The sequence below is a fragment of the Amphiprion ocellaris genome, chromosome 17 (genome assembly GCF_022539595.1).
Source record: "Amphiprion ocellaris isolate individual 3 ecotype Okinawa chromosome 17, ASM2253959v1, whole genome shotgun sequence".
Classification (NCBI taxonomy): domain Eukaryota; kingdom Metazoa; phylum Chordata; class Actinopteri; family Pomacentridae; genus Amphiprion; species Amphiprion ocellaris.
The window spans coordinates 13,026,212-13,053,273 of NC_072782.1; the positions used below are offsets into that span (position 1 = coordinate 13,026,212).

The 27,062-nt window shown below is 40.1% G+C and overlaps 1 protein-coding gene across 1 annotated transcript in view; it reads left to right on the plus strand.

Moving 5' to 3' along the window:
• The first annotated feature begins 1,614 nt into the window (after window positions 1–1,614).
• Window positions 1,615–27,062, plus strand: part of csgalnact1a (chondroitin sulfate N-acetylgalactosaminyltransferase 1a) — a 37,748-nt gene continuing 12,300 nt past the window's right edge. Inside the window, exons 1-4 of the mRNA XM_023264629.3 lie at window positions 1,615–1,768; window positions 13,193–14,497; window positions 18,918–19,134; window positions 21,199–21,300. Of these exons, the coding sequence (XP_023120397.1) occupies window positions 13,705–14,497; window positions 18,918–19,134; window positions 21,199–21,300 (1,112 nt within the window). The 5' untranslated portion in view covers window positions 1,615–1,768; window positions 13,193–13,704. The remainder of the gene's footprint in view (window positions 1,769–13,192; window positions 14,498–18,917; window positions 19,135–21,198; window positions 21,301–27,062) is intronic.

Here is a 27,062-nt window from a genome sequence, read left to right on the forward strand (position 1 = left end):
TATGTTAAGAGAGAGTGGGGTATTAGTCTGAGATGATCCAGCCATTACGAGAAGCTACTTTTTAAACTGTATTACTAATTTGGAATGCATGGACTGACTTCTTCACACAGTACTTCTGCAATGTAATGTGGCAGTGAAAAATGTGAGTACACTTCCAGCACCCCTGTCTCTCAGTACTGAGGTAAGTGAATCTGCACTCTGAGGACGCTGTTGTCATTTGCCTGCTGCCTGATTGAGACCCCGATTCACAGAGAGCCCCTCAGGTCACTTCAGATTTAGATGTCGACTTCACATTTGGACTTCTTGTTGGCTTTACAAATGAAAGGCAGTAGTGTTTCCTGCCGCTGTAACGGTGTCTTGAGTCGCCTAACAAGGCTGTCTTTATGTGGGAGCCGGGAGGAGGGAGGCGGGGAGGAGGGCGGACCGGCGGACCTGTACGGAGAGAGCGCCGGTGTGAAGTTCACCGCGGTGAGCGAGGCGACTTCCGCTCATTGCCTTCATAATAAGACTCAGACTAGTAAGCAGGTATTGTTTGCTATGAAGTTTCATTCCAATATAATAAATAAGACAGCAAGTATTGTGAACCGTTATGACATTTTAGGATGGACAGATGTATATTTATGGAGTTTGGGCTCCCATTAACAGCGTAAACAACAAATACCACAATCTCCATATTAAAAAAAATGTTAAAATAAATAAACATATTAATTAATAATCTATTTAATAAACTCCTGAAATTCCACGTTTTTTTCAATTATAAATTTAGTTCCCCTCTAAAGTGATTGATTAAACTCCTAAAAACTCATTCTTATGTATGAAAGTGAAATATTTCACAAAAAAATCGCTTCCTGTCTCAAAGGAAGTTTATCAACTAATTACAAGTAACTATCCAAAAGATATACACTAGGTTGAGGTACCTTTTCTACAACATTGCCATTAAGTTAATGCTTTGACAACTTGGAAAATATGGTTCATTGCTGAGAACTATATTAGAATGTTAAATTAAGTTTGTAATATGAAGATGAAACCGTAAGGTGGTTAGCTAGCTCAGCTTAGCAGCTAGCATGGCTCTACCAGGTTACCAGGCAACCTCACCATGACAGCAAGGTAACCCTCCTAAACCTCTTATAAAATATAAATTGTTGTTTTTACACTTCAGTTGATGTGTAAATTAAATACATAAGACATAAAATGCTAATGAATGAGCTTTGTAGAGGTGCAAGCATTGTAATGTTACAAACAAGCTAGCTTGAACACAGTCTACCTTGTTCTCTGTTGCTAAACCTTTTTTTAAGCTAATGCTAAGCTAACCAGCTGTTAGCTACAGCTAACCAGATGTGAAAATGTTTAATATTTATTTGTAATGTAGGAATTTTATCCAGCATGTTGTCTGTTATTCAGGTGAGCTTCTGTAAAAAAGTAACTTCTCTTTTTGGTTCTTGAAGACGCTTTACCTGGTTGTGTTGAACTGAAGAGGCCTCTTGGGTGGAGGTGAAACGTCTTCAAGGACCAGAGAAGAAACTCCAGTTGTTTTTCCATTGAAGTTCCTGGGAATATCCAGCAAGTTGCTTTATTCTGAAGGTAGCAGCCCTCGTGTAGCGGTGTGGCCCTGGTGATGCTTGACGGCTCCGCGGTACAAACAGCCGCTCCCGGACTCCTCAAGAGTCGGCTGTGGACCGGTGCGGGGCTGCAGGACGGGTCCGCAGCACCGGGACAAAACAAAACCTCCATTCAGGATGGATGGAACTAACGACACCGGGAACAAGCGGTAAGTTGTCCGGGTGAGAGGGGGTGTACACTGCTTAACTCTAGATGTAGCCCGCTGATAGCTGTAATGTAAAATACTAGTAATATTTTTTAATAGTGTGCCTGTTCTGACTTTAGTTGTCATTCTCACCGTGATCAGTGTGAAATTCAATTTTTTTGTGTTTATCGTCAGGATCATATAATATCAGCTTTGACTCAAATCTTATTTGTACTATGATATACTTTACAGGCATGCCATTAATATGAAACTTGAGTATAATTTGCTTTTCAGTTAGTTTGAGTGCTTGTTTTCAATGAGAGCTGTACTGATGAGGTTTTATTCATCTGAGTGAATACACGCTTCTCCAGTGTCACCTATATTCAATACAAATGAAACAATCCTTTCTGGAAAATGCTATTAAAACCCAGCTAGGTTTTCAATCTGTGACTCATGTTTTAGGTCACTTGAAACCAAAATCTCATGGAGGAATTAAAGATCCTCCCACAACAATTTCTGAAGAGTAGACCCAGATAATAAAATTACATGCACTCAGTGTAAGTGCGGGTTTCTTTTCACCACTGGTCCTCTGCATCTCACATGCACACATCCAAAACACACAGCATACTGAGTGAGTCGGAGGTTTTATCAGGGAAATGGCTCTAATCCTGCTTAGTGCACTCACTAACAAGCACCTCGCACCCTGAACTATTTGGTTTGCAAGCTGGCAGAGTTGTTTCTCTCATATTGAAAGAATGAAACTGGAGATTATGTGGTATTTGAGGTAGTTTTGCAAGCGGAGAACAGAGAGACTTTAGAGAGTGTACACATACTGTATGCTAAGGGTAAATTCTTGTATATGTCTGCACCCTGTGTGGGGGACTAACTCAAAACAATGATGTGATACATGATGACATATATGTGCTTCCTGTACCCGGAAGGTAAAATTGCCCCATTTGACATGCTCTCTAAGTGTGTGTTTGTCCTAAGTGTGTGTTTAGAGCTTGCCTATGAGTCTGGGAGTGTGTGCGTGTTCTCACTTTCTCTTGCTGTGCAGACAGCATGTGTTCTCATGTTTTGCAGATCAGATAACCGTATTCGGACATTTAACCAGTGACATTTTAATGTTGCTGATGTAACCTCCCTGCAGCATATTGACAAATTGCCTCTGATGATATTACAGTCGCCCTTTATGTGATGCCAGTTTATTAAAAATCTATTAGGTTAAATGGAGATCGTATCAATGTAGGGTATATTGCCTCCAGGCTGACTGTCAGTTTTGCTCATGTAAACCGGTATAAATTATCAGCAGCAAAGGGTGGAGCTGGTTCATTCACAGTTACCAAAACCTGTTGTAACTGCTACAAGCAAAACCACAAGCCTTTACCTTTTTATGCAAGCAGGGTGCAGTTGAGAATTGCTACAGCACAGCCTAGTAGTATCATCTGTGTGGCAGTTTTCTGTCCAGGAAGAAGAGGAAAGTAATGAGCTTGGCCCCTGACTGAAAACTTCTTTCACAACTAATTTCCTCAGCATACCCATAGGATATTACAGTGCATCGCTGTTGTGTAAGTGGCAAGGATTGCAAAGGTGAAGATGCACACTAATGATAGTGTCCTGCAGGTTGTTGGCTGATGAAATGAACAGGTGTGATTTGACGACACACCAGATTTATTTAACGGTGACCTCAGTTGTTTGCTCTCCTGCTATCTCTATCGTCAGTTATTCAAGTTTTTCCACTGGTAAAATCACAGTCAACAACTGCGAGGCATGTGACACAGGGAGTGGCTCACTGTACAAACCAAAATTTATTATGTAACGCCACAATTATGCAGAGATGAGTTATGTCTGTCCCTCATTGGATTGTGGTTTTTCATTGTGTTTTCATGACTGAATTAGCGCTCACCAATTTCCCGTTTTCTTACATATATGCTATATGTACAGCTAGCACATTGTACAATATGGTGGCTGTGGTTTGCTTATCAGTTTATGGACTAGATCAATCTTCTGTGTGTACACAAATTGTGTTTTATTCCTACAGGGACTTAAATCAGCGTTTGTGTTCCCTGCCTTTCATTTCATATAGACATCAGAGTAACTAATTTATGTTGCTTGACAGATGCTGTTTATGTCTTTAAATGCTAACAAAGCACTTATTGTTGAACGCAGCCCGAATTATATTTCCGATTGGATTCTTGTGGCTGATGGAGAAACATATTAAAAACAAATCAGCAAACAGATTCTGCCAGTGAACATGTAAAACACATAGCACAAACAAATATTTTAGACATGCTTCCCTTAAAATGATCATTTAGGGGACTGCGATGAAGATGTGCTGTAAATGTTGAGCTTCAAGTGAGCATTTTACAGTTGAGAAATAAACTCTCCATCTGTTTTCTCTGGTGAACAAATGATTTAATTCTGACGCTGTTTCTACTATAAACGTGTTTCTGTGCTGTCTTGTCAATTGTTGGCTACAATGTCTGCAATATGCTTAAAATGAAGCCCAACCGATACAGGATTTTTATTTTCTTTTTCCCGTATGATATCTGAGAGACTTTAAATTCATACTGGGTGATACATTATAACATATAGATTTATTTTGGAGACACATGCTCAATTTACGTTCAGTACTTACTCTTGTTTTTGCTCTTTTTTCATCTCCACCAACTCCGGAGGATAATGTCTAAATGCTCCACAGTGTTCACCACCTTTTTAGAAACTGTCAGTCTGGTGTTTGCTGCTGAGCTGGTCACATTCAGAGGAAATTTAGAAAACTTGTACTGATTGTACATGCTTGTGAGCCGTATTTGTGTTTTGTACCTTACCAGGTCATATAATTTCAATCAATTTAGTATTAAGATATTGCAATTAATTGACTCATGATTGACCATTAGCATCTCTCAACCCTAACTCCTTGTGTGTGCATCCAAACAAAAGCAGCAGCACCTTGAAATAGTAACAGCTGAAGTGTTAGCTGTATGAACGACATCAGTTGGATTTTGCAGACATTTTTGTGTGTGTATAAAAGTGGTGTTGAACACTAATGTTAACTCCAGCCAGCAGAGAAGTTGGGGGAATGAGACAATCTCACTCAGGCACAGTACAGATAAACCTAATCTCGAAGCACCCTTGAAGTCAATACTCTGTGAACATGTAGGGCCGTGGCTAATCATTTATTTTTCTCTATTAATCATTTGGTCTCTGAAATGTCATAAAAAAAGAACAAAAACCGTCTGCGCCCACAAAATAGTTCTCGGCAATATAAAACAGGAAAATGTAAAATATTTCTTCATAATAATAAAACTGTAACTTTTTCTGTTATATCATCAGAATAGTTGCCAATCCACATTCTCTGCTGCAATGACCCATTTTTCCCATGGGGACCATTAAAGTTTCATCTGATACAGTCTAACCTAACTGTGAAGAAGTGGAACACTTTGAGGACCAACGGAGAGAAAGTGGGAGGATGAGGTGTTAGGAGGGGGGTGGATGGCGTATGTTAACACGAGACGCTTGCAGCGAAGTCGAGGAGTGTTTTTCTAAGGCCTTCCAGATGGCACGTCGACAGGAAGGTTCCGGGGAAACCGGTCTCTAATGAATGGGATGGAGAATCACCTGAGGGTACGAGAGACATCAAAGAAACCTTTCTCTCGCCTCCTTCCCCTCCTACATGCCCACTTTATACGGACTTGTCTCTGCTCTTCATTTTCTCTTCACACCATCTACTCACTTAATAGCTGCCCTCAAGTAATCTGTGGGCATCGCTGACGTTCTCACCAGCCCTGTTTTTCCACTCATTTGAAAAATTGATCTTAATTAATCTCTCCTCTCCTCTCCTCTCCTCTCCTCTCCGCTCCGCTCCGCTCCGCTCCGCTCCGCTCCTCTCCTCTCCTCTCCTCTCCTCTCCTCTCCTCTCCTCTCCGCTCCGCTCCGCTCCGCTCCGCTCCGCTCCGCTCCGCTCCTCTCCTCTCCTCTCCTCTCCTCTCCTCTCCTCTCCTCTCCGCTCCTCTCTTCTCCTCTCCTCTCCGCTCCGCTCCTCTCCTCTCCTCTCCTCTCCTCTCCTCTCCACTCCTCTCCTCTCCTCTCCTCTCCTCTCTCTTCCCCAGAGGACATTCCTCATTTTTACTGTGTGATAGCCCGAGGGCAGGTTCAGACAGAGCTGTCTGAGAAGAGGCTCTGACATTCGCTGAGGCCCACACGCACATAGAGGCATTAACATCCTTGACCTGAAACCAATATACAACCCACTAGAGGCTGCAGGGAGACAGACAGTATGGAGCAGAGTTTAAACATGCGTGGTTCTGTGGTTTATCAGGTCGTTTGTACTTAACGTAGAGGCCACTTACTTAGAGAGAGAGTGATTGTGTATGGGAGGAGTGGGTTGAGGAAGGAGGGGTGCTCTTTAAAAGATTAATGCATTGATGCACTCTCTTGTAAACATGTGTGTACTTTTTGGATGTGAAACTATGAGACCAAAGGGGAGACAGAGTTGATGTTTTGTGGCCTTAAAGGACCACAACAGTTTTGCATGTTGAGTCCCTTTGCTCCCAGTCATGTGTACTGGCCTAACAGTTAATCATTCTTAAACCATTATGCTTTACATTTTTTCTACTGTTCCAGGGAGCCATTGCTTTCTATTCATTTCCATACATTTTATGAATCTGTTATTATTAAAGGCCCCTTTTCAATAAATAATTGAACATTTTTAGCTGTCCCCAGAATATATCTTTCAGATTTTCAGCTTAAAATACTACAGATATGGTTTGTTTTACCATAACTGTGTAATCCCCGGTTTTAGTCCTGTTCTAAATGGGCTCTTTAACTGTCTGTAGCTTTAAATGCAACTCAGGTGCTGTTGATCATGCGCTCTTCAGGAAAAAGACTCTTTCTGCATCTGTGATTGACAGCACAAAGTGAAACAGTTCACGGTATGGCAGTCAACACTTCAAACTTCGAAATACTGCAGAATTCTTAGCATAGCTGTTGTGTTATTTCATCTCTATAAGTTTATCAGACGACACTGCAGTTTTAAATTCAGTGGTTTAACAGTGTTGGAGTGGCTTTAAAGTGACTGCTAGTTAACATGTAGTCTTAATTGCCTGCATTTCAGTTGTAATTTCATACTTGTTTTGTTGTCTGTGGATGGACTGTCACCATTTGGGACCTTTGATGTAAAAGTCCATTATTTATCAGACTCATGAAATCAGCGTGAGTAGTGAGAACCCTCTTTTGTGTCTACATTATTTTTCTTGAACTAATAATGTTGAATAACCACAACCTTGAGCACTTAAAGGAAAACTACTTCAGTTTAGCAAGTCAAGATAAATCTCAGTCATCATTGTGACGTTTGTGTATTCTGTGGCTCTTGAGTAGGTTTTCAAGGTCGAATGAAAAGCCTCTATTAGAACATGTTGGGGAACTGGACTTCGAAAGAGTTTGGTGTTGATTGTACAGAGATTTGGTTGTTTGCATTATGTGAAATATAGGTTTGAGTGTTTTAATAGCCTGACCAAACAAAAAGTCAGGATAAACAATATAATCGGGGTTTTTAAGGACTAAAAGGAGTCCTGTTGTAGATACACATGGCAAGATATGCAACTGTCCTATCTAATAATGCGGATAATAAAAACAAATTTAGTCTCCACTGCACAGAGGTTAACCATTACTATTTCATTTGTCTCTCACAATTCCTTCAACTTGATATTTGTTGATTTATTTACTTTAAATAGGAAAAAGGGAAACTCTTGGAGACTCGGCGAATGTGGACGGAGCATAATTAACTTCACCTACATCTTTTTAGTCTTGTTTAAGAGGATTTGTGGACTGTTTTTTCCTTTGTGCTTTTTGGAAAATATTCTGGTCATATAGCATTTACATTTTCTTTCATGTGTTGCACACCAAAAATAAGCAAAATATAGAAATGAATGAAAAACAATGGCTGCCAGGAACAGAAAGAGAAACACTTAAAAGCTGTGAAACTCTTAAATGTGATCATTAAAATTATCAGCAAAAATGCTCAGTGTGGAATTGACAGTTAAAGAGTTGAATCATGCAAACACACACAGATAAGATCTTTTATAGTAGATGTACCGTGTCTTCTTCATGTTTCCACACACTCACACATACGCGCCCTTTGAAAAGATGCTATACTGCACATTCTCAGTGCATGCATTATTTTTTAAGAGCAGTCCTGAATATATTAAGTACCAGCACAGAGCAAAGACGAGACAATCGGCTCTTTAAATCTGACAGCAGGACTGAGATGCTACATTTGTCACGATAAGAGGGTCACAAGGTGGCCTCTGAAATGCCTCAAACATTTGAAGGTTGGCATGCGTAGGCTGTAGAACAGAGAGGAGCACACAGACAGAGATAACCTGTCACCCGTGTGTGATTTCTGCTGTACCAGTGTGACTGTCAACCAGAAGAAATTCGTTCTTTCTGTTTTCTGACACTAAAACCCTGCAGCTCTGAGTGCTCACTCAACGCTCTCTGTTAGCTCGCGCCATTTTTCCCCCCACCTGACTCATTTTTCACAAAGATAAGCACAACACTTTAAACAGGTGTTAAGAGGATAGCTTTAATATTTTTTGCTACCAAAATAGAAGATACACTCACAGACATATTCCCACGTAAATGTTACACTAACTGAAGCACACACATAAACACACAAATCCCCTGTGGGCAGGAAGCTGCAGCGGGAGGGGAGGAAGTGATTTTGGAGGCTTGAACCAGATGCTCCCGAGCTCTGCTGCTGGAAACATCTCTGGCCACCAAATACTAAATCATTCTCTTTCTCATCTCTTGTTTTCTTTTCTTTATGACAGCCTGATTAAATATTTCATCTCTCTCTCCCTGACCCTCTGCCGCTCTCATCCCCATATCTGTGTTTCTATTTCCAGCAGAGAGAATGAAAAATGTGATAAGGGGGGGAGAAACACATTTATCAGGTTTGTCATCTCAGGAAGCGCAGGAAATGTATCCCCTGCCTTGTTTTTTTTCTGTTGGTAAACAAACCTGTGTTCATATAGCATGTAGATTTATTAGTTCTGTTATGCGGAAAAAGATTTTGCCAAACGGATCGGCATGAGGTCTTTGATATAGGAGCCGCATGAACAGTGAAGGTTGAAACAAACATCAGGAAGCTGTTATCATGCGCCGGTCCAGTCAGGCAAAAAGTTAGAGAGGGAAGTCACAGCTGTACAGAGAGAGAGAACATGAACTGTTGTGGTGAATTTCATACCAGTTTGGTTTGTGGGTTTTGTTGTTGTTGAAATAGGCTGAGAAATGCTGTAAGATAATTATAATACATAAATGTGAACGGTATTGGGTGAGGTCAGGCCAGGGTGTTGTTTCCAAACCCAAAAGTCACACAGTCAACCGATGTTATTTCCTCTCTGAAAAACAGTGTCTGTGTGAGTTTGCTGGAAATCCTGACATGTTTGGTGCTTTGGTCTTTGAAGTTTAAGTATCTCAGCAACAAAGCTGTGCGATAACACAAAGATAAGCTGCAAATCAAGAGGAAAAGTGTCTTTGGGAAAAGTGCTTTACAGTGTTGACAGGAGTAAAGAGTCTACAGCTGCGCTGGCAGATATCTGAGGCCCTCCTTGAGGCTAAATGCTAACACCAGATGCTAAAAATGACAATAGTGATATGCTCCTCTTAAGCACATATGTTGTTTTCCATGTTCACTATCTTACTGTCACATGTCGGCGTCCATATATCACATACTTTACAATATATTCCTACTATAAATACCATAAGCAGAGATATTAAATGAGCGCAAGTAAGATGGTAACAGGAAAATTACTAACACCTGTTCAGACACCGCACCACCAATAAAATCAAAACTGATTATTTAGCTGCCGGTGTTCCTGTTTTGCAGCCATGCCTATCCCCACAGGGAGTCAAATAACCAGCGCTGAATCAATGCATTCATTCCTGGTGAGACTCAGTGGTTTGACTGTGAGTCTGTGCTCATAAATCTCAGTCACACCAACCTCCTTTCCAGTGATGAATCTTTCCTTCATAACTTTACAACAGTGAATGATCGTTTTGCCGCAGATGATATGCAGTTTACTGCTATTGTGTTTGGAATATATTTGGCGGAGGTTTGTAGAAGCAGCATGTCTCAGCAATATCACAGGGGAATAAATACAGTGTTGGCAGATACAGGTAGTAGAGCTGCAACAACTAAATGTTTAGTTGTCAGGTATTAAATTAATCACCTAAACTATTTGGATAATTAAATAAATGGTGTGAGTAGTTTTTTAAAGAAAAAAGTCTCGATTCCTGGTTTCAGTTTCTTAAATGTGAATATTTTGTGGTTTCTTTCTCTCTTACAGTAAGCAGAATATCTTATATATAACACAAGACATATAAGAATGTCATCTTGGACTGAGAGACATTTTCCACCATTTCTTGCATATTATAGACCAAAACAACTGACTAAATAATCCAAAAATATTCAACTGATTAATTGACAGTGACAGTAATTGTTAGTTGCAGCCCTAACAGATGTATATTATTACTTTATCTGACTTGTTTTCCAACAATTTATGTCATTGTAGTTGAATATACACAAAAAAAGCAATTAGAGCTCTGGAAACTTGTGGGCATATTTCACTATTTTCTGACATTTTTGATTGAAAAAAATGATTAATGAAAATAAGTCATTGTTAAATGATGAGCCAGTTTACATTTTGTTTGTAGCTATTTGTCATTTTAAAATGGTTGCAGAAAATAACTAAAAGTGACATTTGCTTAATGATCAGCATGTCACTCTGCTCTCTCTGTTGCTGAAAGCATCCGCGGCTTGCTGTAGTTAAAAATGCAAAGTAATGCATTTGTTCCCCAATAAAAAGCCAAATTGACCTTCACAATGTCAGAGCTAAGTGCACGTTTTAATTTGTGTGAATGGCTTGTGATCGCTTTCACTGGCACTACTGCAAGTGTAGTTACAGGAAGTCATGAAATCAGGAAAGTCATCTGGGAGAAGTGATGTAATTATTTCAAGGAGGTTCCCTGCATACGTGATCACGTGGATACAAAGCTAATGAGAGCCATTTGTGAGGCAACCAAAGAAACTGATTAAACTACCATTAATGTCATGCCACATTTTTCTGAGGATTTATGGCTTCATATAATGACATCATGAGGATTTTCCTGTAATTGAAAGGATGGTGCTTCATCTCAGAAGCCACATTCTGCTCTCCAGCACCGACTCACCCACTTTCCCCTGAGCACCCTCTCCTCAAACATTTTGTAAGTCTGCAGTGGAGGTCCTGCTGGAGAGACGCCCTCTCACTCTCTCTCTGGATTCAGCCATCTGTTAGAGCACAGTCCAGTATTCACTTCTGCCATATACTAATCCTTTCATTAGCTTCAGGCAGTCTTGTCAAAGAGCTGACTGTGTGGGGATTCAAGAGAGACTGAGACTGATACACAGAGATACATTTACAGATATGTACTGTAACTCAACCACTAAAACATCTTCCCACAAAACACACATATATATATATATGTATATATGTAGGTTATATATATATATATATATGTACATATGTAGGTTTTATATATATATATATATATATATATATATATATATATATATATATATATATATATATATATATATATATATATATATACATATATATACATATATATATACATATATATACATATATATATATATATATATATATATATATATATATATATATATATATATATATATATACTTAGAAATGTCCTTATTTTTGAAAGAAATGCATTTTTTCAATGAAGATACCATTAAATTAATCAGAAATACAGTCTAAACATTGTTAATGTGGTAAATAACTATTCTAGCTGGAAACGGCTGATTTTTAATGGAATATCTCCATAGGGGTACAGAGGAACATTTCCAGCAACCATCACTCCTGTGTTCTAATGCTACATTGTGTTAGCTAATGGTGTTGAAAGGCAAGTTGATGACGAGTAGACCCTTGTGCAATTATGTTAGCACATGAATAAAAGTGTGAGTTTTCATGGAAAACAGGAAATTGCCTGGGTAACCCCAAACTTTTGAAGAGTAGTGAGTATAATATGTATACATATATTCGTACTCAGGACTTGCGTTCACACATCCAAAAACAGCTTTCTGTTGCACATTTTTCCATATGGAAGACCCAGAATCCATACCCATGTCTTATATTCATGTCTAAATTTTTAGGATAACAGTTTGATCACAATATCTAAATGATCTTAATGGATGAATTTTTTAAGGAAATGTAGATTTTTTTTGTCACTCATTCAACTTAACTCAACATTAAGTCACAGTGAAATGTATGTACTGTATACTATAGAGTCCTCTTGTACACAATTTTTGCTGACAATATAGTGCATAATATTCAAATTGCAATTGTGTGACACTTTAATCCAAAATTAGGGTGAATCCTAAGTGTCTGAGATCACAGTGTACCGCTCTCTAAACTCTGCTATATGTTACATTGGGAGTAATAATAGTTGCAGCAGGTATAATACTTACTATTGCCACCATCTTAGTTCTGTGTTTTGCCATACTAACACTTCCTAATTAGCTCTGAACACAAAGTACACCTGAGGCTGCTGGAACTGACATTAGTTTTGTTGGTATTTGGTAATAGAAGGAAATTCTGAACAGATGATGCTTCTAGATGAAAAGTCTGACAATCATCATTATAATTTATTCTAGTGGAGACACAAGCACCTGTGCTAAATTGTGCACCAATCTATAACGAAAGTTATTGTGACATTTCAGTTAAGCCCACTAAAGTCCACAAGCTTCATACTCTGCAGACCGTGAATGTCTGCACTGAATTTAAATGGCAATCCACTGAATAGTTGTCAATATATTTCAATCTGGACCCTACAACTGGATTGACCAACTCAATGGCAATGCTAACTATAAGGAAATGCTGCCGAGAGTAGTTAAAAATGCTAAATTAGGGATGTAATGGTTTTAAATAGGCAATATCTCCTGTAGAAAATGGTGTATGTCAAGAGATTTTGTGTCCCAGTAAGTAAATAGAGAGCAGCCTTGAAGCAGGACACTACTTTTGTAGGAACTACAGGTATAAATAGACAATATATGACTACTCTCCTCTGTATTCACTGAACACACACTCATTTCCACCCTTTTAAGCACACACCTCCTTGCACTCTGCCATATCCTCACACATCAGTGACAACATTGTTTTGTGGGAGCTGTAGTTCTGAAGTAATGCTTAGTTTGGCGAAGGCAGTTAAGCCCATTGCTACCCTAACACTAACATGTCTGAGTAGCCTGGCATGTCTCTGACTTGTTACACATTTAAATGGCACAACAGTGATGAGGTAAAGTTGATGGAGGTCAAGATGTTGAGGATTTCTATTCTAATAACACAACCCGTTTGTCTGTCTCCTTTCTGTTTCCTCTCTTAGGAAAATACCATGAGAAAACCACCACTGACCGCAGAGGATTTGTTTTCTCATTAAAATGTTACATTTTTTCTCCATGCATCAGCCAGCTCGATCCGGGCTTATGTGGCTGAATATTCACTCATTCCAAGACACAGTCAGACACAAGAGGACAATATGGACGGACTGAGAGAGTCAGAGCACTTGCACACAGATGAGTCACCTGTGAGTGGCAGATGATGTAACGGCGTCTAGAACAGTCTTCCAGCAGACCATGGAGCTAATGGGAACAACAGAACGGGGAAAAGTGCTTTTAATAAGCTTTTGACATTCGTTCATTTATTTTGCTTATGACAAAACAAGTTAAAGTCTCAGACAGTTAAGAGGCAATGACCTAATTCAGATTAAATGACCTCACACTGATAATCAGCCGCCTCCTCACTGGGTGATGGAACATAATCACAAATGGACTCTTATCATTAAGGCTGGAGAGGCTCTTTAACTCAGAGGAGTGACTGTTGACGCTACATGCAGCGATGTTGCGACGTGGACTGCTAGCCTGGGTGTCCCGTGTTGGCGGCATTCTGGTGCTCCTCTGCTGCTCCCTGTCACTCCTCTATGTGATGACATGCAGCCCTCCGCACTCCGACGACCCTCCGTTGAGTCACCGTGCTGGACCCAACCACCCCAGCCTTGGAGGCACAGGTCCGGGCATTGGAGCAGGGGCTATTGGGCCAGGAGGAGCCGGAGCTGGGCCTGTGCAAAGTGGGGGCCCTCCAGGTGTCCACTCCTACCAGGTGCTCCTCCAAGAGCGTGAGGAGCAGCATCGCCTCCACATCTCCTCTTTGAAGAAGCAGATAGCTCAGCTGAAGGAGGCATTGCAGGAGCGCAGCCAGCAGCTGAAAGGAGTCCAGGAAAGCCTAAAAAGAGCCGTCGGGGGCCCGGCAGAGGGACACGAAGTGGGAGCTGGATTACAGGGAGGTGGCCTCGGGGATGCTCAGGGAGCCAAGAGCCAGCAGACGGACCTCCAAGAGTTTCTGAGGGGCCAGCTGTCAAAAGCTGAGGTGACTGCTGGCACCAGATTGTCCAGCGAGTACGCTGTGGTGCCATTCGAGAGCTTCACACTGCAGAGGGTCTACCAGCTGGAGATGGGGCTCACGCGTCATCCCGAGGAGAAGCCCGTGAGGAAGGACAAACGAGAGGAGCTGGGGGAGGTGCTGGAGATGGCTTTGCACAGCCTCAACACACCTTCTTCCGAGCAGGACAGCAGGGGAGCAGCAGAAAAGACTCAAACCAGCAAAGTCTACTCTCCGTCTGACTTCATCGAAGGTGAGAACACGAGAAAACACATTCATATGCAACTAATCTCTGACAGTAAATGTGTTTTGGAGTAAATGAAATGCTGCCTGGATTAAGTTTTCTGATGTGACATGACATGAATATTTATGTTTAACTGAAACCACAGCCTTTTCCCATATCTCAGCCAAAAATTGCCTAACTTAACCACACACTGATAGTCTGGTGTTCCCCTCCTGTGCTCTGTAGCGCACCGTCCTCCCCAACCACCTGCCTGTAAACACAATCAAGGCGCTGATTATGGCTGCCTTAGAAAGGTTTAATCTTCCCTAGATGCCTAATCAGAATACATCTTCAAAAATATGGAAATTTATGTTAGATTGCATACAGCTCTGAATAAAGTGCACCAGTGATGGAGGTAGCGAGAAGACTCTTCACTGAAGTACCAGTACAACAATGAAGAAAGACACCAACGCATGCGAAAGTACTTCATTGAAAAGAAGGATTTGTCTCAGATAGCCAAATGTAGAAAAGTATCAAATGTAAAAGGACAGGTTCTGCAGTAAATTGTTCTCTGAGACTGATATATTAAGACAGAGTGTATCAGTGTTAGATTGTTAATGCAACATCTGTGTCTACTGGTTTAACTGGTGAAGGTGGAGAATGTGTGAACAACTTTATAACACAAGGTTAATCTTAGGGGTTGCAAGGTTCTGCTACTAAAGTTTCTATCCATTTACTTTTTTTCTAATCTTTGCTTTTTGTGTTACCTCTTTGATTACATAACCTTTTATGAATCCATCTGAGAAGTTTAGATTGGAAATGTTTCCCAGCTGAAACACTGGGGACCTCTGGTTTAATATAGAGCAATACATTTATTTTGTAAGCTAAGATGTTGTTTGTAATATCCTAAACTGAAAAATCACTATTGTAGAAAAAAATTCTAGTGGACTAACAAGCACAATTTTCCCCGCTGATATGTAGTATAATAGAAGTATAAAGGATAAAGTTCGATTACAGCCCACCACTGATGCCCCACAGTCTGCGCTTGTTTTTGTCATCACAACATGATTGGGAAAACTAATTAGTCTGATGTAAATGTAATTTCCTTGTGGCATGGTAGTAAATCTGAGCTCGGCTAACTTTATGAGTTCTCAGTTTGTGTTATTGTCCACAGTTTTCCTCTATCAGAACACTCTCGTTACTTTTTTTGTTCTTTCACACATGAATCCCTGGAAGGTCAGAAACATGTGAGTGTTTGTGTACAGCTACAGCCAGGATATCCTCCTAGTTTGTTCGGTTCAGCTCTGATCATAAACTCAGGAAATGAATGCAGCTGCTTCTCATTCACAGTGGAGCATCTCTTCAAACATGGTATTTTAGTGTGTGTGTCTGCTCTTTGAAGGTCACCATCTTCAGCATGTGAGTGGGTGGAGGTCCAGTGAGTAATCTGGACACCTGGCTTGGAGGAGTTGAGCCATAGGTCACTATATGAAGCCTCTTATATGTGTAGGATCTTGTGTGTGGTCTAGTGTGAGTTTATGTGACTGTGATTTGATTAGATGTGCACCCGTTTGTGTGTATATTCACTTAAATGGTCTCTACATTTCAAGTAGACAGCAGTAGAGTGCATCTTGCTTTTAATGAAATACACACCCCCTCCTACTCATATTTGGCGCTTAATAGCCCTTAATGGGCTTGGACATCGATTTTAAGCAAATCTTGAACAAACAGCATTTTATCTAACCAGCCAGACAAGTGAAAGGCAGTCAAGATGGCCAGACTTGCCCAAAGCATCTTAAGGGAGTTTCAGGGCTGCATTAACAAGCTACTGAGCTGAAACTGTACACAAACACTGGAGGTATGCAAAATGAACTCACCAGCCACCGAGTCATGTTCTCAGAAAAAGGGCAGTGCATTAAGACAGAAGGACAGAGACAGAGAGAGAGGAGAGAGAATTGAAGGCATTTTGTCCAAATTGTTTAACATATTTACTAAATGAAAGCTTATCATGCCCCTCTGGGAAATGAGGCCTCCCATCATAGGAAGCAGGCCAATTTCACAGGAAGGCCTTAATTCAAGCCACAATCAGGCTGTAAATCTTTGCCCACAGAAATCCCTCTGTTCTCGCTCTTCCTCTTTTTATCTTCCATCTTCTGACTCTCTTCCATCTGTCTGTCTATCTGCTCTGTTTCTGTCTCCAAGCTGTCTTTGAAGACCATATGCCTCCTTCCAGTGATGTGTTTTCTACTTGTTTCTTTTCTTTCTGGTCTCACTTCTCACTTTATACAGCCCATTTCCTTTTTTTTCCTTCCTCCACCAACCTCGCTGGGTCAGTTTGCAAATAATAATCTTAGTAATGGCAGAGTAATTGGAAAACAACTTCTCTCTGGGGAACAAGCTGACGTAAGGCCTGCAGCAAGAAAATTGGTTCTGATGACCAGAATAGCCTCGCTTTCAGTGTGTGTGTGTGTGTTCCCTGTGTATATGCAGTCATGGCTTTTGGCCGAACAGCAGCAGAGTGCATGAACAATGTCTCACGCTGCCTCATATGCCCTCTTTATTTTCCTGCATAAAACGTGTCAGTCCATCACAGAGAACTGATGGCAGACACACAAAGAAATAATGATGATACTTGTATTAAAAATAGTGTTTCTTTGAACATGTTTTGCTTTTTGTTTAATTTTTGAAATTAGATGTCAAAAACTAACTAGGAAAAACATGACCCTTTGTATCTAGAAACACACAAAATTCTAATGAAGCAAAAGCTGCACCCTGGGGAAACCAAGAAAAATACAGTCAGCTGTGACAAAGGAAAACACAGTGAACTTCACACACACACAAACTAAAATCTGACTTTAAAAAAAAGCTGATATAAACAACAAAAGTTCAGTCAGATTGTTTGTGCCCCTGGTTACATTAATTTGTTAATTTAGAATTTATTTTTGTATGTCTGTGTGTTAATATTTACCTCATTTCCCCAAAGTTACCAGAAGATAGCTCCTAGGTAGCTAAAGCAATAAGTTGGTATTTTGGGAAATACACTTTGTTGCTTTGTTGTCCAATGTTGCATGAAAAGACTCTCTGTACAGCAAATATAGTACCAGAGCATTGAGATTGTTAGCATATGCTGGTATACAGACTGGAAGAAGCAGAAAATAGCTGGCCTGGTTACTCTGTGCGAAAAACAGAAGGCAGTTTTATGCAAATTATAAACCTCAATTAATGACTTTTTCATTTAGGGTTTTTTATGGATTAAATAAGCACAATATAAAATGATGACTAGTGAGGTTTAGAGATAATGAAAGAAGGATTTCATGTTAGGAGCATTGCTCTATTCCTTTAATACAGACATTTATGTTCCCTCCTGTGATGATTTGTGGTAACTGTGGTGATCCCCTGACTTTTAATTTAGCCCTATTCAATACTTTGACTTTTTAATTTATTCAATACCACAATCACTGCACCAAGTACAGCCACACACAGCTGCTAACATGGCTCTCTCAGCTCTTTTGTTGTTTTAAATTTGGGCAGGGCCATTGGCATTTTAGCCACTGGTCACTGACAGTTGCTGAGTTGTGCATTGGTCCTTCTCATTGACTGTATGTAAAAGATGGATGTAGCCTCTGGGTCTGTGACTCTGGTTGCAGAATGAAGTCTGATTTTATATTAACGCTGTGAGAAAACAACGCTACTTCTCACTCAGTTTGTTACTTGAGTAAACATTTTTACAACAAGCTTATGGTTTCAATCGCTAGTTTCAAGACTGTTTGAAAACAACATGATGTTCACTTTGTAAATTATGGTCCCATTGAGAGTACAATAGGCAATAAAACTGTATTTTTTAATGCCTTGTAATTTACATGTCGCTAGCATGTTGCTGTGTGTATTGTCCTCGAGATTAGATGGCGACTGCTAAATTCCAAACTCAAGGTTCTCAAAGTGGCAGCCCACAAACCAGTGGGAGATGCCATGATTTCTATGTTCACCTTTAATTTACAGTCTGCGGTTGTTCTATGAAATGTGGCACATTGCATTATGCAGTTGTTCCAGGAAGGTGCGTCTATGCTGTGGAAAGTAGTTTCTCGTTCAGTTGTGGAATTTTTGAGCTGAATTTGTAGAAAAGACAAATTTAGATTTCAGACTTTCAGAAAATGTGTCAGTGAATGTTGCCACTGGATAGTAAATAGAGCGTTACTGTGGACATAGCCACAGTATATCTGTTTTCACCTGCCAGTAGTCTTTTTGGTGAGCTAAACTGACTGTCTCTTGGCTACAGCTTCATATTTCACGTACAGACGTAATTGTGATATTGAGCTTCTCAACTTAAACTCTTGGCCAGATAGCGAACTAGCGCAACCACCTGTATTTAAGCAGGTTTTGTAGGATATTTAATTGGACTGCACTAAGTTCATTTGGTCATGAGTTCATGTCTTCGTGTTTCACCCATCAGGTATCACTCGTACAGAGAAAGACAAAGGGACGCTCTACGAACTGACCTTTAGAGGGGAGTCGAGCAATGAATTCAAACGTCTGGTCCTCTTCCGGCCCTTCGGACCGCTGATGAAGGTGAAAAATGAGAAGGTGGACACATCAAGTGTCCCGATCAACATCATCGTCCCGCTGTCCAGACGCACAGACAAGTTCAGACAGTTCATGCACAACTTCAGGTGAGACTTGGCGAACTTTTCTTGAATTCTTAATGTATTTACAGCTTTTAATTGCCAAGTCAGACAACCAACGTGACATAAACAGAAGCACCACAATAAATAATTCATGATGGTTCTCTGTATCACACGTAACTAATTCAGTAAAATGCGATACTTGGTGTTATGAAAGCCCAGTCTCAGTTCCAGTTTCACATTCTAATGGAGGATCACGCAGGCGAGGACAAGCAATGGGGGAGATTAGAGGAAAGAAAATTAACACCACGGTTTTTTTCTTCATTTGAGAAGGCACATGTAATTAACATTTGTAAAAAACTGCATGTGTAATGTTATCAGTTAATTTAGTTTGGTGCTGGGAGGCGTAATCAGAATGTACACAAATCTGAGAAGGATTTAAATGACGAGAATATGAATGAAGAGGTCCTTACAGATCTTAGCTCCGTTTCTCATCAGTCAGGTCAGGACCGCAAGGAATGTAATTTCATACAAATCTTTGATGAGTATAGCTGACATGCATCTCAAATATAGTATGCGGTGTAGATTTATTCACGAGTAGACCCAAGCTAGTATGTGTATGAGACAGAATCATGACAGATTTTTGATAAAGAAATGGTATAAAGGTCGGAATCTGTGTTAATGGAGCCCAGAAAGATAAAAGTAAAATGACTCACTTCTGTCGTTTTTGTTAAATTTCACTTTTATATTCTGAATAGCAGTCAAAGCATAAAAGCTAACAGCAAAACGTGCTTGTTTCAGCTCTGAAGTCAGTCACCATCAGTTCAGGAAATGTCCTCCTTAATGTCTGTGATTTATTGTGCTCCCGCTGCTGCTTATCACAGCTCTTTTTACATGGTAAATCCTGCTTAGTAGCAGTGTTGCAGCCCATTAAAGTGCCCCCCTGGGCAGACCAGCAGTGGTTGATATACAGCGTGGCAAGAAGTGTACTTACTTGAAAGACTTGGCGAGTCGCTGAGCAAACACTTTATGCTCATCCATATTAAAGGTGCACAGAAACCGTGTGTGTTAATATTTGTGAGGGAATGTTTAGGGATGATAACATTGAATAACGTAATGTGCTTATTACAAGTTCTTTATTTGCAGTTAGAACAATAACAGCATTTTTAATGCTAAAATGCAGAATATGGAGATAAAATGTGAATTCACACCAACTGCAAGCTGTGCAGACAGGAGCTATGGATCTTAAAATGAGGAACTTGCGTGATAAAATAATTAGAACAGACTTTTGAGCTCTCTGGTCCCAGTGACAAACTGCAGAATGCCTCATCAGATCCCAGCAAAAAATCAATTTACTTTAATAATCCCAGCATTTAGAGAGAGCCTTTTATACAACAGTTTCTATAATGACAGGAAAAAATTGTATTATTCATGACTATTCAGTATCCTCTGCACGTAGTTCATTTTTAATCATCTTGTGCTTATCTAGTTGACTTTTATGAGAATTTATTTCCCCCATGTGCTTCTGGGGAAAATTCTGACAAATGTGTGTTCACATCTGTGCATAATGTGTGAAAGTCTCGTGGGAGAGGTATATTATCTGCAGCATGTGTGTGATATATTTGACATATCTCCATCAGGGTGCCTTCAGGCAACTCCACCTGGTCTCTCTTTGACTCACGCATAATCTCCCTCTGTGCCTTTATATGTGCCATAATAGGAAGAGCCAGGAATATACCTGAAAATTAAGTTAATTTTCACTCTCAATTAATTTCTTCATGGATTATGTAGCAGAACCAACCTTTTCATGCATGTTTTGTCCAAGTGTCAGTCCAAAACCCCAAGACATCAGTTTACAACTGTATAAAACAGAAAATACTGACAAATCCTTACATTTCAGAACATAAGGAAATACTTTTATTCTGATTAATTATAAGAATTTGACTCATTGTTTCAGCACTAGAAATAATAAAACATCCAAACAGATGCCTTCTTTTTAAAACCCCTTATTTGAACCCTGATCTCTTCCTTCCTCCGATCACCCCCTACTTAGTTCATAGTACACTTTCATCCCTAATGTCCCTTCCTTTGTGTGTTTGTGTGTCTGTGCAGGGAAGTCTGTGTGCGTCAGGACGGCCGGGTCCATCTGACAGTGGTGTATTTTGGGAAAGAGCAGATGAGCGAAGTCCGTAGCATTCTTGAGAACACATCCAGGTGGGTTGGAACAGCGGCCAAGATCAGATATTTGAATTAGAGGCCAAATGCAGAATATGAGATGCAATTTATGTAATGAAACGAAAGCTGCCGCAGTCACGCACCCTCTCACAAAAGCAGACGCTGTAAAAACATTTCCGTTACTTCCACACATGCACTACTCTCTTCAATTTTTAAAAAAAAATAATCTGTCTCTCTCTCGCGACACACAAGCACAAAACACACACACACACCTCCTGGCTCGGCGTCCTGCCACAGCCAGTCATCTGTCTGATGAATAATGCAGCAGTGTGCCACCCATGCCGAGGAGCTGAGAGCCACCAGCCAACACGGATAAATTACAACACGCCTGTGATCATCCCTGACTCAAGCTGCCCTCTCACATGGACCTCGACACCCACACCTCTGGAGACGATCGCTGTCGGCTGATCAAGAGTCAGATCCACTGTGGACTGAGCCACAGATTCCCTGAGGGGGTTGCCATGGCGATGCTTGTTGATTTCCCAGCCTCGAAGGTTTTTGTGCGGCCTTGAATCAGTCGGACTATCTCCAGTATCACACAGCGTCTCTTTGTCTCTTTGTGTTGAGAGGAAAACGTAGAGATGAAAAAAAAAGGCAGCATTGCATACTCAAAGTAAAGTGTCACATGGCGTGCAAAAAAGGCAAACTCAGAACCTGTGAATTTGGAAAGAAGATCACAAAAACACACAAAAAACACACAAAAAACAGACATTTTATTGATTTTAGCGTTGAAGCATTCATAAAGGAATAAGAAAAGCTTTCTACGAAAAATGCACAGAATTGAGAACAGTTGGTGCTGAAGTGGAGGTACAGTCAGTGTCCTGTAATTTTTCTCCCAGAGCAGCAGTTCTGCTTTGAACTCTTTATATTCTTCTCACAGTCTAACAATGTGTTCATCAGTTATGTGGCAGCATATCTGGGTGGGAATCGTTGCCTGTAATCAACTCTGTGCCCCTCTTTTCTTCTATCTGGCTTTCAGCCTGCGCTTGAAATGAATAGGAATCATCACTGAAAGATAAATACCTGTGGTTCCATTATCTTTAACCCAAAGCAGACAAACACGTACAGCATGGGCACAGATACAGATAAAACTTGTATTAGGCTCGCAGGGAAAGTTGCACGAATGTGTGTGCAGTTGCAACTAAGGATCATTTTTTAAACCGTTACCTATCAGTGATATGAAAGCCATGAATAATTATAGTAGTCCATCACAAAATAACAGCTCCCGCGGGAATCCATTCATTTTGTCTGGTTAACCCCCAAATATTTTTTAAAATTATAATTAAAATACCAGATTATTATTCTAGATTATTATGTAGCCATGCTAGTGAGTCTGCTGGGCTGAAGTGAGCTAATACTAATGTTAGCATGCACTTGCTAACACTTGCTAATTAGCGCTAAGCTTAAAGTATTTCTGAATTCAAAGTAAATATCATTCAGTTTGGAAAAATTTAAAGTTCCCCTTCAGTTGTTGCATAAACCCCTAAAAGCTCATCTCAGCATTACAAAGTTGCCAGTTTTGAAAATATTTCCTTCAAAATGACTTAGATGCAACTTTACACTGTTGTTTTATCTAGAATGTGCAGATCTATGAAGTTCTCGCCTCTTTTTCCACCTACGTCCTCATCACTTGATGCAACTCAAGCACACCAGCTCACCTACAACTCTTCTCAACCACTGTAAAACTACTCTACACTAAACAATGACAAGTTGAAATATTGGAGTAATTCAGTCAAAGATTTTCGAATCAGAAACAGATTTTCAAGAAGTAAAATCACGCAGAAAGCTCCACCCTGCAAGCTGACAGGATTATTTCCCTGCATCCATGTTTATAAGACGCTGTAGTTTCAAGGTGAAAATGCAAAAAAAACACAACAAAATGTGTTTTTTAACTTGGAGGGGGTTTTAATAATTTAAAAAACTGGATACATTTAAATTGTGCTATGACATGCTGGATAAAGAGCAAAGGAATGCTTAAAGCCATGCAACTAACAGATGAAAACCAAGCACAAAGCAATTGAGCCCATTTTTGGTAATTTTACTTGATAACTTTAAAAAATGATCATTTAACTGACTGATCATCCTCCATATGCATGCAAATGTGAAAAAAAATTTATTTAGTTCTTTCGCTAAAATAATTTATATTCCAGTGTAACCCTAAAAACCAAAGACCAAATCTTAAAAAAAGAGGACTGGTTAATGTGTCGGTTCTCTGAAAGTGTCAAACTGAATTGCTTCTCACAAAGCTACAGTTCAAATGAGAGTAGACACACACACACATCTTAATTCCCACAACAAGCCAATATCTCTTCACAGCAGTGTTGCCATCATTAGTGGCTGATAAGATTCTGCGCTGCCCTTCCAACAAATTAAATTCACCCCCACAAACTGGTTTAGTTTGCGTCTGCTCACAAATAACCCCTAGCTATTTGTCTTTTTTTTTCTAGAATCACATTACAGTCACACTCCAGGTGATAATTATATCGGGGTATTTATCCAAAACCAAACCAGTTTACTGTATCAAAAGCTAAAATAAACAGAAAGTAGGCAAAATCAGCAGTGCTCCAGAAAAATCAGGGCCTCAGTCTTCAAGCTTTTTCTCCCAGACACCAGGGATGTACTTTAAAATAGAGACTCAGCTGCCGTTCTTTCAGATATATCTCTTACACATCCACACTTCAAAGCGTGAACTCAGACTCAAACCATCGGGGGGCATGTAAGTTTCAGAGCCTTACATGCTCAAGAATAATGATTCAAAACAAGAGATAGAGAGGAGAAGCAGATAGTGAGCAAGCATGAGGGAGATTGTGTGTGAAGGAGGGAGAAGAATGAGTGATCTGTTCTAAGGAGATACCAGTCAATGCATATGAATAATTACTGTGTTTCAGCCACAGAAGGGAGATGATAGCTGAGGGGAAAACAGTGGGAGAGGAAGTTAGAGGTGAGGTGTAAAGATAAGACGGGAGAGGCCAAATAACCTGGAAAAAACACAGATGTGGGAAATTGGACGAAGACTAAAGAGACCAGAAATGTGAATAGACAAAGAAAAACAGAGGATGAGATCACTCTGTCACTCCTTCGGCTACAACTTTTATCTTTCTACCGTAGCAACTTGCCTGTCATAATTTGTGGTATTTCATTTAGTTCACCGACAGGTCAACAGTCCTCTCAAGAGCCTCTAACAGCTCTGCAGGAAACCAGAGGATAACGCTGAGCAGAAGTTGATTGAGAGAAGATTATGAGTGGATGAAATGAAGTCCAAATCATAGATGAGTTTGAAAGCTATCCAATATTCATTCTGAAGAGACTATGTGCCGTTGCAGATCACCATTACAGACCCATTCTGCAAATTACTCTGCGTTATTAACTTGTAGCTGTCTTGCCTGAGGGCTCAGCCAGAGTCATCGCAAGTCTACATTTTTTATGGCTTGTGCTTACCTCTCCATTACGTACGTGGACTGCCTATTCCCCAGCTCACTATAGAGCACAAGATTTTCTTATTGTACACTATTGTCCAGAGAGGATAACAGCAGCTTTTCTTACTCTGTGGACAGCAGCCAGGTGACAGCCAAACATGAATTAAGAGTCATTTTAAATTCTCCCCAGGTACAAAAAAAAAACAGAGGGAGAAGACAGCTGCTGACTGGCTTTGCTGCATCAGAAAATACTGAGAGATGATGAGTAAATGGAAGCAGATCAGAGTCTGCAGGCATGCTAGTTGCTCTGCAAAGCTGAGCCAAGGCTGAGCACAAAACACCATGTACACTGAGGCTGATGGGGATGTTCTTGGTTTTAGTTGTTTGGCCATTAAGTGTTTGACAACAACATTTTGACCAGAAGGGGCAGATTCAGGCAATGTATTGCTTCCATGCCAGAAAAACAAAACAGATCAGTATCTTACTATAACCTGAGAATGTCATGAAAAGATGTTTTCATGTTATTAGAATACTCTATACAGAACAAATACAAAACAAAGCAAAGAATATTATGTCAGATTTTATTGTTTTCACCATGAGGGAATTAATATTTCTTTTTCCAGCATATGGCATCTTTACAACAGTATGGATGTCATGAAACAAGCGTGTATGAATATAATGGAAATTATAATGGGCAGATTGAGAGTGGGGTCATTATCCAGAAATATCAAGTCAATGTGTCCACTGTTTGCATTGTGTAGCGCGACACATATGTGACACACAAAGTTAATGAGCTGATTGATGGTAATTCGTGGAATGTTGTTGCACATTTTGGGAGACAGGATCATGTTGTTGGACACGTCCGTCCACAGCTGTCTGAAATTATATCTTTGACAACAAATAGAGCAGTTGTGAACGTTAAAGCGCCTCTTTACGGTTTTAGCTGACATGCCAGCGTCTAACAGCGTATTTATCTTGTCATCTGTGACATTGTGTTATTTTAAAAAAACTGCATTTTAAGGTGGCCATCATAGGAATGTCTGTGTACTGGTCACACAGTCTGATCACTGTCCTTTGAAGCCACTTCGAAGCATTATACGTACATCATATATGCACATACGTATCACAGTGTTATCACTGTATCAGCCACTGTGCTCAGTATCAGCAGAATCTCGCCATCTTTCAACTCAAACACAAAGTGGAATTAACTTCAACCATATTGCTCAGTTTACCCATTCCTGCACATTTCCTTATTCAAACATTTCAACAGTTACCTTGTTAAAACTTTAATGATATGACAAAATATATTGTTACAACAAGGAAAGTCTGTTTTAAGTAAATGTGAGCGTCATAACAATGTGAAAATATCTTTTCATAAAGAGAAAAGCCTTGTTTTAACAATACACTGTTCATACTATGGGCTGCACAGTGGCTTGGCAGTTAGCACTTTCACCTTGGAGCTAGAAGATCCCTGGTTTGTGCCCTGGCCTTCCCCAGATCTTTCTGCGTGGAGTTTGCATGTTCTACGTGTGCATGCATGGGTTTTCTCTGGGTACTGTGAATGCGAGTGTGATTGTTTGTGATTGCTATATGTAGCCCTGTGATAGGGTGTACCCCACCTTCGTCCTAAGTCAGCTGGGATTGACTCCAATCCCTCCATGATCCTAATGAAGCGTGCATAGATGATGGATGGATGTTCATGGTATAACGTGATACTGATCTGTTTTTCTTTTTCTAGTGGTTCAGGAATATGCCTTGACAAAATAAGAAATCAAAATTATCCAAAGAAAAACCTAAACATTTGAGCCAAATTTCATGGAGGTCTGAAACCCAGTAAGACATTTCATTAAAGCCATAAATGTCACCCTCGTGGTGGCTGTCGAGGAGTTGGTGAATCATCAAAGTCAGTAGGGTTTGTCCTCTGGGAACCATGAATGCCTGTACACAGTTTGGCAATCCATCCAGTAGTCGTTAGGTTTTTCAGTCTGGACCAAAGTGGTGAACTGACTAACTTTGCCATCCATAGAGCTAGCCTAAAAAGCAAGCATGCTTCTCTTATGTCTCATAAAAGCCTTGAGAATGAAAAGAAGCCTGACTGTTGCCACATATGAAGAGCTTATAGTCAAGACTGTATTCAGCAAACACCATGTTTGCAGTCAGTCTTCCCCTCCCTGTCCTGACTGAGCAGAACTAACAGGATCAGACCTGCTGCTGAGACACAACAGGGTAGCTCTTTACAGGCTTCTCACTCTGACACAATTTCAGCAGTTTAGCTGCTACTAGGTACCAGCCATCACGCCTACAGTAAACAAATTGACTATTTTA